At 40.9% G+C, this 11,675-nt stretch overlaps 1 protein-coding gene across 1 annotated transcript; it reads right to left on the bottom strand.

Annotated features, from left to right (window-relative positions):
• Positions 1–2,670: 2,670 nt before the first annotated feature.
• LOC310793922 (high affinity choline transporter 1-like) lies at positions 2,671–10,264 on the bottom strand (the record flags this gene model as incomplete). Its single annotated transcript, XM_083655810.1, has 8 exons — positions 2,671–3,204; positions 3,341–3,558; positions 3,764–3,917; positions 5,179–5,322; positions 7,831–7,979; positions 8,253–8,408; positions 9,653–9,766; positions 10,081–10,264. The coding sequence occupies 8 exons, from the start codon at positions 10,262–10,264 to the stop codon at positions 2,671–2,673; spliced, it is 1,653 nt and encodes a 550-aa protein (XP_083511936.1).
• Positions 10,265–11,675: the final 1,411 nt, after the last annotated feature.

The raw sequence follows: 11,675 nt of genomic DNA, 5'->3' as shown, positions 1-11,675 counted from the left end.
CTACAAGAACTTGTTCAAAAACTTTGTTCGGTACGTCCATTTCTTATTCAGTTTCCGCTGCTTGTGTCCTGTCTAGGGCGGGCTCTAGGCCGGAAACAGGCCGAGTCACAAAATCCCTTGTAAACAGAGGCCAGCCTCTTTCTCGCTGAGAAGAGCCTGGTGACGCTAGGTTACCTGCTGACAGCTGTTGCAATGAGAACGTGAGAGACTCAATGCACGTCGGTCTTTTGGAAGAAATCAATGGAAATATTGTAAATTCCTGAGGCTATTTCATTTAATTCCTTATGTGTGCATTTAGGCCTATTTGTAGCTTTTAATAAGGGTGGCGGGGGAATCAGATTGGAGGGGTAATTAAATACAGAGGGGACATTCCCGTTTTCACTTTAATTCAGTAATGGTCGTATTGCAGTGCTTGAGTGCTTACTTTGGTTGATAACTTTACTTGCAGTGCCCCCTATAATCAATGCCTTTTGAGCGTTACTTTGGTTGATAACTTGCAGTGCCTCCTGTAGAGGGTGATAGCGTACCGCCGTGTTGAGTGGTGTGCCCTAAACTGGTGGTGTGTAGCCATATAGACTGTATAATAATAGTGTAGCCCTGTGTTGGCTGTGTCCGTGCAGTGGTCCTACAATTCAATGGAAGCCTTGATGTAGCTGGTTGCCTCCAAGTTGCCTCCAGCCCTCATCCCCCTGTTATATTAATGCATTAGGGTTGCCTATTTATTTGATTGTGTAATAAACATTTGTATATTTTGTACTACAATGTTGCATTTCATTATTTGAAGCTTTCTGCTAACATTGACAAACCCACTTTTATTACAGTACAATCACACGCATTTTAATCAATGACAGAAATAAACCAGCAGCCAGCATCATCATGGATAAGAAACTATTTAACGAATCGCTCACAGACAGTTTTCTTTAATGGTAGTTATTCACAAGCTAAATCAGTAAGATGCGGAGTGCCCCAAGGAAGTTGCCTGGGACCTTTGCTCTACACCATTTTCACTAATGATCTGCCTCTTGTAGCCTACTAAATAACTCCTCCATCTCCATGTACGCAGATGATTCAACTATATACACATCGGCGTTCACAGAAAAATAATTAAATACTGTCCTTGACTCAGAACTGAAATCAGTAGTTGAATGGATAAAAAAATAACAAACTTGTATTAAATACATCAAAAACAAATAGCATTGTATTTGGTTCAAGTCATGCCCTTAGTTCAAACCCGGTCTTGAAACTCTCAATAGACAATGTGACAATCAATCAAGTCCAGGAGACAAAACTCATTGGAATCATATTAGACAATAAATGTACTTGGTCAAAACACATTGATAAACTTGTAGTTAAAATGGGTAATGGGATTTTTGTTGTTAAAAGATGTGCAAAATTTCTGTCGCCTGTGATTCTAAAGCATGCTTATTCAAGCTATAATTTTGTCGTACCTTGATTATTGTCCAGTGGTGTGGTCTAATGCTGCAGTGACCAATCTAAGGAGACTGCAGATGGTACAAAATAAAGCAGCTAGGATTGCACTTTGTTGTGATCATAAAACAAATGTGTCAGCCATGCACAGCTCCATGGATTGGTCATTTGTAAAAAATAGACTACTCTATTCACTTCTTATGTTTATGTGGAATATTCTTGACACTAAAGACCCCTTATCTCTGTATGAAAATGTAACTCTAAGTCATAACAGGCACACATACTCAACTAGACATGCTACTGCAGGAGGTTTTCCACTTCCAGTAGTTAGAACAAATGCGATGAAAAGAACTGTCATGTTTAGAGGTATGCAGGAATGGAACACCCTTCCCACATATATTACACAAAAGAAAAGCAAAAAACATTTTAAATTCTTGGTAAAACAGCACTTACTACTGTGATAATGCTATGTATATGAGTATGTGCCTTGAGCAGCACTTACTACTGTACATGTATATGTATATATAGAGCATATTGAAGCATGTACATAACTAATATATAATATATATGGTGATGGTAATAGTTATATGTCTAATTATATATATAAGATATGGTAATGGTATATATACATAATATGTGATGTAGTTTATGTATATTCTACTCATCTGTAATGATATGTAGGTATTTCTGATGTATGCAATACCTTGAAAGGTACAGTATGTATGTATGTAATATCCAAAACTGTACCGTTTGTAGAGAATGTATTTTTTACACAGAATGTAAATTTTGTATGTGATTGAAACTATGCAAATTGTTTGATGTCTTGAAACTATGCAAGTTTGTTTGACCCCAGGAAGAATAGCTGCAGCTCTGCTGTAGCTAATGGGGATCTTAAATAAAGACAAAGACAAAGACAGAAATAAACCAAATATATGGCCATTATTTGTAGCCTGCGGGTCACACATTAATTTTTAGATTTGACTGAGGAATGGATTAGATACAGTAGTATGTTATATGTTCATAGATGAAGGGAAATAAATTGTTATATAAGTTCCTCATTAACTATAGGCCTACTACAGTATATCTGTCATACAGTGTTGTATTGACCACACACAGAAGATTACAGAGGGGGGGGAAACAAGCTTTTAAGGATCGGCTACAGTTTGCAGTTAAGGTTGAAATAAAGGCAAGATAAATCTTAGTTTACTCCAAACAGAAAAAAATGACAAGCCTCACAAAAAGTCAAGTCTGTAGCATTGGCTGTAAAGCAACTCCAAGTCCATTCTCGTCACATGCTGCATTGCTTCCAGTTGTCTCCACAGGTAACGCGGAAACATGACATTTGACCTTGAACAGGTCCCATCTCTCAGGTAACAGGCCACGGTTGAACATGAAGGAAGCCAGGACAGAGAAAACCAAGATGGTTGTAAAGGTGATGAGCATGCAAGTTGTCCTGACAGGGGACCGCTGGATGTAGATGCCATCTTCCAGTGTGCAACCGGGAAGAGGAAGAACAACAGGAAGACCTATCGACTTCTCTCCTGACAAAATTCTTATTGTCAGCCCTGCAATGTAACCCACCGAGGCCCCGTAACCATTTGACACCTTGAAGAAGAGGACGCAGACCAGGTGGGGGAATATAAGGGTGTAGGCAAGGTCTGCTCCGAGGATCCAGAACAACAGGACACTGGTGCTGTGATAGGTTAGAGCTGTGCTGACCAGACCCACCACCACCACTGAGGCCCGAATCACCCACTGCATCTCACGGTCTGACGCCTGGGAACACAGCAGGGAAGGGAAGGAAAGGGATGGGACGTTCACAGAGAAAGGTTTAATTCTTCATTTATGTGCTTTCCAAAACCAATCCTAAACCACAATTCCACAGACACACTGAGCCACTACTGTACTTCACCTGTGTACGCAAGATGTTCTTGTAGATGTTGGAAGAGAAAACAGAAGTTGCTGACAGCAGGCCAGAGTCTGCGGATGACATGGCGGCAGCAGCCACAGCTCCAATCCCAATGATGGAGACGTAAGACGGGGTGAGGTATTGCAGGGCCAGTGGGAGAACCAAATAGTCCTCGCCACGTTCACATGGAGATGGAGAACCGTACAGTGTCAGGTTCCAGTCTGGACGACAGGAGAACCTACAACTTTATTTGTTGACATTTTGTTCTAGTTAACATCTAGGCTATCACAGATTTGTGGAACCATCCATTTTCTTGCACTCTGTTCTCACAAAATGTGACACAAATTGTGACTGACTGACAGACAGACAGACAGACAGACACCACCCGCCCGTCCACCTATGCAATTTTATTATAGGATTTCCCACCTGTGGAGGCGGCGACAGCCCCAACCACAACAGGGGGGATTCCCAGGATGGCGATGACAAGGGCAGCAGCATAGCAGGTGACCTGGGCCTTTGCTGAGGAGGAGGCAGATAGCGTCCTCTGGTGGAAGGATTGGAATGCCAGACTACCCAGACCCTGGGACAAGGGAGATCAGAGTTAGAGGAGGCAGATGGTGAGAAAAGATGGAGAAGAGGAGGAATGAAAGAGCATTAGGAAAGAGATCAAAAAGGACAAGTGAGAACTGAAGGGGGGAATGATAGCACCAAGGGAATAGACCCTTATCACATTTTTTGATTCTACGCAACGGAAGTGGTCATAGTAGGGAACAATATGGTGCCATTTATGAAGGAGGATGATACACGGAAGAGAAACCACACGCATTTTCGTTCTCATTGCAATATCTACCAGATCTTTCAATATTGTTCTTTTTGTGGACCAGATTTTGATTACAGAGAGAACAAAGATCGACTATGTCGACAAGCTTTTTTTTTTCTTCTTTTTTTTTTATAACTACAAAGGTCTAGTTACCTAATGTTTGTATACTGTTACCAGGTCATGCAGGTTGAAGGTAACATAATAGTATAAAATATATATAAACTAGAATGACCGCACCGCGGATTTATGCCTCCGCCATTAGTTCATTCTTGAGTCCAAATCACCATTTGAGGCAAATTGGAAGAAATTCCGTCAAGGCACTCCTGAGATGTTGCGTTACAGAGCTTGGAAATTGGGTGTGTGAGGTCACAGTGACCTTGAACTTTGACCTTTAACCATCAAAATCGAATCAGTTCATCCTTGAGTCCAAGTCGATGTTTGAGGCAAATTTGATGAAACAGCATCAAGGCATTCCTGAGATATTGCGTTAACAAGCTTGAAAATGGCGTTCGAGAGGTCACAGTGACCTTGACCTTTGACCACCAAAATCTAATCAGATGTTTAAGGCAAATTTGATGAAATTCCGTCAAGGCGCTCCTCAGATATCGCGTTAACGGACATCGGACGGACGGACGCACATACGTACGTACGTACGTACGGACATACGGACGTACGGACGGACAACCCGGATCCATGATGCCTCGGGCCTGGCTACCGCTGGCGGAGGCATAAAAAGGGGGGTTGGGGTATTTAAGTTAATTGTATATGAAAGCCGTTGATAGCTGCATTACATTGGACCTGTTAACGTTATTAACAAACATAGGTAAATAGAAAAGAGATTGTTCGAAGTTCCGAATAAATTCCCAAGAAAGAGCTTGAAAAGCCCTAGTCCTTTCTATTATTATTATTATTATTATTATTATTATTATTATTATTATTATTATTATTATTATTATTATTATTATTATTATTATTATTATTATTATTATTATTATTATTATTATCATCTCTTTCAGCTCACCAGCATTAAGAAGTCATCGATCCACTTCCAGACTTGGTCCAGCTCCAAAGTGCCTATCCAGGGGGCTTGGTATGTGTGGTTAAAGGCCGTTTGGGCAATGTTTATGGATGCAGGGTTGAGCAGAAGGAAGGGGACACACATCCACTGCACACATCAATTACATGGTCATGAGAATGAGACTGCCACACCACATAAAGGTAATTTAACTATAACAAAGACACAGGGAAGGGCAGAAAAATGTATGATTTAAATGGTAGTTCTTCCACCGGAAGAAAATCTTGAAAAATATCCTGTGACCAAAATGTCAATCACTGACGCTGGGTGTATTCAGTAACACATTACAGTAACACTTACTTTCCCCATTACCCAGTAGTGTAATAAATGACTATTTCAATTTCTGTGATATTATTCAAGTTACCAAATCCATCCCCCCTCCAGACGCACGCACACACACTTTCCAATTAGTTTTCATTACAGTTGTCATTAGTTTTCATTGTCTCAGCTAGGTTAGGTGAGAAATGACAGTTTGCAGTATCTGCGAGGAAATATTGTATATTACTTACAATATAAACACCATTAGATGTTTCACACCTGTGCCCAAATCTGATGCCTGGCATCCAATGGTGAAACATAGCCTAGGGTACTGCACTTCTGGTCTTTGTGCCAGGTAAGATCACCTTCTCTAGAGTATTAAACATGGTGGAATCACCTGGCACAAAAACCAGACAATAGACCAAATCACCGTGACGTCACGCTAACAACAGTCAAGTCACTTCAGAGTAGACAACTGGCGATTGATTTGAATTCCGGAGATAATCAGCAACTAGTTTATTGTTTATTTCTGTTGTCATTTTCAGCCATAACTGTAAACACGGTGGTCCGATCTATCTGACATTTCTGCTGCACTTATTTTATGTAGCCTACTGTGTTAGTGTCTTTGATAAAAAAACAAACTGATCATACTAACTGCTAGTTTTGGGTAAACTCAAGCTGTAATTTTCTTTAGTTCATGGCCCAACAGGTAAATTAGGTCTCCAAACTAACGTTCGTGAAAGTGTTGTTACAGTATTATTAATGAGATATGAAAGCATCATCAGACTTAAACATTTTCTCTTCATATCATTCTAATTTTAGCAATGTTCCTCAGCAGAAGAAAACAGGCTTAATGTGACAGAAACGAGACATAACATGGACCATGTTGCCTCGCTCTACTGTATGTTTCTGTTTGGGAACATAGAGCTGAGTGTCGTCAGCATAATGGTTGATTTATTTTAGGGCGCTCGGCATTTTTGCTAAGTGTCGCTCGACAGATATAAAAGAGTTGCACAACTTTTATAATTTTAGATCTTTGGATAAAAGTGTCTGCCAAATGACGTAATGTAACGTAAATAATTTTTATGATTATTTTCTGCCACTAAAGACGTATCTCTTTTGAAAGTGTTGAGGGATGAAGCTTAAATTGGGCTTAAAGTCGAGCTGAACCCAAAAATGACTTTTCTTTTCTTTTAGTTCAAATACCTGGGTATGCAGTGCACCTATTTAATAATGTATGCAAACAAAATCACAAAAGTCTAATTTCTTTCGTTTTTCACACTTTTTCACATCAAAAGTTAATTTTTCAAGATTTCATTGATAACAGTATGTACAGTTTGCTGACGTCACCTAGTACTATCAAATTTCGACCCCATTTCAACCAATGACATGCAGCTGTCAATCAAATCTTCATTTCAGGATAATTTTCTCTTCCAAAAGAAAGAGAAAATGGCGCCTAGTGCCTGTCATCTGGCAGAATTCCTATCCCATAAATTACCTACTAACTTGGCCAATTGGATGAAACATGAACAAAAAACAAAAACTAATCTCTATATGCAAAGAAATGTAACTGGCTCGTTAAAACACGCATTCCAGGAATATTATTTACATTTATAACAATAATGGCGCGCGCCGTCTCTGGGAGTTTCCAGGCGGGCGGGCAGCACCCATGCATCGGATTGTTCGCTCACTCGGCACGAAGCAGCCTGGCTGCCTGGTACTCCGCGGATCCCACTCGCGTAGCACGACAACACGCTGAATCCTACCCGATTTGGGGGTGGAACACGCCAGGATTGGCCAATGCCAAAGCCAGTCCTCAGAATTGTCAAATCAAATAATCGACACCGTATATGGTCCGCCTCTCAATTTGTTTTCAGTCTGAAACGGACTCAGATGCACGTGACGAACGGGTTCACCTCGACTTTAACAATGAGAATGGATGCCATCTTTACGAATAATGTACCACAAGGGATGCATGCATGTGGGTAGAGAATAATAAAGGACCTACAATTGACCCCTTGGGGAACACCACATGAAAGGGGGACAAGTTGCAAGGAAACAGTCTTCTCTAAAATTTCTGATAAAAACACTTTAGAAATACTTCAGAAATTGGTAAAAAAAAAAAAAAAAAACATATCTACTGTAGAATTAGCCTAGGTAAACCCAGCCCCCACGTGACCTGCTCTCTGAGTTCCCAGTCACTATCTACATACACTACATAGTGACTGAGAACAGGTCTGAGAGCAGGTCACGTGGGGGATGGGTTTACCCAGGCTACTGTAGAATGGCCTTTCTCAGAAGAGGTTGAATTATTGCGGACAACAAGGTGCTGTAACTCACCATACTGATGCATATAAGAGACAGCTGGATGATATCAGTGTAAGCCACAGAATAAAGGCCTCCTAACAATGTGTAGATAATGGCCACTGCTGAAGAAATCAAAACAGTGTAGGAGTAGGGCAAGTCCAGTATCACACTCATAGTTGCTCCTGTTACAAAGACACACACACACACACACACACACACACACACACACACACACACACGCACATGCACAGATGCACATACACACACACACACACACACACACACACACACACACACATGCGCACACACACACACGCGCACACACACACACACACACACACACACACACACACACACACACACACACACACACACACACACACACAGATGTTTTTTTTTTATTTGCATCCACTGAATGAACTTTGAAGTCTTTTTAACCTCCAAGTTGTGTTTACCTAAGCCAGTCAGAGTGCAGGCGCACCACAGGATGTCAATCAGCAAGGATGGCAGCACTAGTGCACCGCTCAGTACATTTCCATACTTTATTTGGAACGGGTCCATCATGGTGACGTACCTCTTGTCCCTCATTGGCTTGGCAAAGAAAAGACCACCTTAAAGAGTGGATGAAACATCATTAAATGAACACTCCGCCAATTTTCAACCAGCTTTGTATCATTACAAAATCAGTAGTACAGTATATCTTAAAACTGTAAACAGTTTACAGGCATTTTGAGAGATGATTTGAGTTAAGTTGTGGACCAGTGATGTCACTCATGCACAAGTGAAGTTTTAACATAATTTCAGAAAGAGTCACTTTAATGTTCTCACTTACACATTTCCCTCTCTCCTTCAGGTGTTATGCATCTACCTGATTAAGGGGGCGTAGGAGGTTTTGCTAATCCAATCACAGCTGGCCACATCCTTCCCATTCAGCCAATCACAGCTTTAGCGGCAACCTTTAAGAGCTGTTCCCTTCTCATACTCTTATCTGCTGTCATTTCAGTGCTGCTGTACCCCTCCTCCACCCCATTCTCCTCCAGGTCAGAGATCTCCAGAAGCCTTCTCGTTCACCACCACCAGGTCTAGACTCCACGGGGGGATATCCTATTCAACTCATGGCTTCACTACCCCCGTCATAATCACGATGACATCAGCATGACGTCTCAGAGTCGTGATGGAGTCTAATCGCCAAAGACTTTGAACTTTTTATAACCATTGAACATTCATAATCTGTTATTCATAATCATTGATCACATGCAAATATATAATTGCTCATGTTAATAAATCATTGTCATCAAAAGAATAGTGACTACTCTTCTGAAATGACACCAGACCTTTAACAATTACATCCAAACTAGTAGTTTCTTTGTATTTTGTTGTTGTTTTTGTTCTTCTGCTGTATATCTTGCACTGTGCAGCACCATACTTGCATAGTATGTCAGGTCCTATCATTCTATATTATATATCATGCAAGTTGTCGATACACCTACCAATGCTGCCACAACAAGCATATTCAATGTACATTTAACATTTTATTTGACCATTTTCGCCTTTGGTGGACTGTTGAAAGTAACATGCTTATAAACAGTAACGGTGCATACAGTACAAGAAATACAAGTCAGTACATTACATTGCACGCTTTGATGCCACCATTCAAAGTAATTGAATGGTGGCATCAGAAGTTTCAGAATTGTGTATGGTACTGTATATGTAGTCTATGTAGTATATGCTATGAAGAAATTTGAAATGAACATTGTACTATGAATCTATATTTCTCTTGGTTCGACTGAGACATGACCAAGAATAGCAGACTGTAGGCTACCATGGAGTGACTTGAATTGTGTGACGGTCTCACCAATTATGAAGGACACAGCGTATTGTACGGGCATAAGAGCCCATATTAACCCCATTTTAGGAGAATACACTGCCTCGGCCACGCCAAGGATGAAGCCGCCTCCAACCCATGTAGCTGCAAGAATGATACAGACACATACACATACACAACACATGCAGATGCATGCACACAGGCACAGAAACACAGCACTGTCATTAAAAATGGAATATTCCCATCAAGTCTGGAATGCTACACATTATGCTGAAACATTTAACAATACACAGGATGTGGATGGATGATGGAACATTAGCGATATCTTGTGCCATAATCTGGGTGAGCATTCGTACAGATTACACAATTTTACACAAACAGAACTGCGGCTGACTGCTGCTTACACCAACTCTGGGTCAAATTCAGCTGATCTGCCCCCATACAGTAGAACGACTTACCAGTCATGGTGAAAACTCCCACCACCGAATTGATATCCCTGCCTCCAAGGAGAATTACTTCTGTCCTGTCTCCCTGGCACTTCCTCTCAGCCTTCCTGGACTTCCTGGAGGCCCATATCCCCGTCCCCAGAATCAGGAGGTAGAACAGCACCACCACAACCACACCAGGGATGTTCAAAGCCATGGTAGTCAGTCAACCACTGTGGGGACAACACACTGACAGTTGGGGTAGCTAAATAAAAAATAAGGACGCTCAGACCGCTGTATCAGAACAAAGGTCATATCTAGCCAATGTTTGATCATGAACTCTCAGACCTGTTCTCTCAACTGAGAGAGCAGGTCACGTGGGGGCTGGGTTTACCTAGGCTAAATTGACAGCGCCAGTGCGTATGGGCAGTGGCGCCGGAACGAGTTTGCAATAAGGGGGACACAATTTTTTTTTTTTTTTTTGACGGCCCCCGAAGGGCGGTGTTTTTTGGGCGCCGACGAAAAATTGACGTTTTTATGGACGTTTGGATGATTTTTAGCCATATTTAGATGAATATCTCATTTTTAATTAACATTAGGATTATACTGTAGTAATGTAATTATTCAGTATTTTTCCTTTTCTCACTCACTTGGTGACCTGCTCTCCCTTTAGGTCATTTTATAATTACAGACAGCAACACAGGCAGAAACACTGAACTTATTATTATTATTATCACTTCGAAACACAGTGCAAAACTTGTCATCTCAACACAAAAATAAAATAACAATAACCGTATACGATTATAGCAGCAGCCAATGACAGTGAGTGCAGTACAGAGTCCAGGTCTGTCTGTCTCTCAGGTGTAATAATCCCACAATGATCACGGCTTTAACAAGTGTCACAGGCTGTGTAAACAGTGTAAAGTGGGCTCTCTGTAACTTGATCCCTGGGTCTGTCTGTCTCAGGTGTAATAATCCCACAACGATCACGGCTGTAACAAGCATCACAGGCTGTGTAAACAGTGTAAAGTGGGCTCTAAGCGTCAGGGGCAGTTGCCCCCTCAGATTAAAAAAAAAAAAAAAAAAAAAAAAAATTTTTTTTTTTAGGGGGACCAAATTTTAAGGGGGACAAAATGTCCCCATGTCCCCCTTGTTCCGGCGCCAGTGCGTATGGGTCTGTAAGACATATCCCATTAAACAACGTTAATTTCGATGCATAACATTGCTTATCACTAGGCGATAAGCTGTGGTAGTAAGCCGAGAACTGCATTTTAAAACTAAAATCTAACTGTGTGTCCCAGATGAGCACAGAGCAGTCCTGACAGCGGGGCTTTTACACAGTTGTGTCTGTCAATGCTCGGGTCGCCGGCAATACACCCGCCAAGTGTGAAGTCGATCGGACGAACGGTTCTCGAAATCTGCGAAGGACACGGATACTCACAGAGAGAGATTCCTTGCTTTATGATTGCATTTTTCCATTTGAATTATTCATGGTCTATAAAGTTAGAAAAAAATTATCATGAAATTAGCAAAAATAAATAAATAAATAAATACATAAATACATAAATAAATAAATAAATAAATAAATAAATAAATAAATAAATAAATAATAACTATATTACTAGCTT

The sequence above is a fragment of the Poromitra crassiceps genome (assembly GCF_964638095.1).
Source record: "Poromitra crassiceps genome assembly, chromosome: 19".
Lineage (NCBI taxonomy): Eukaryota > Metazoa > Chordata > Actinopteri > Beryciformes > Melamphaidae > Poromitra > Poromitra crassiceps.
Note: the sequence above shows the minus strand (reverse complement) of the source record. Positions and strands in the feature narration are given on the sequence as shown.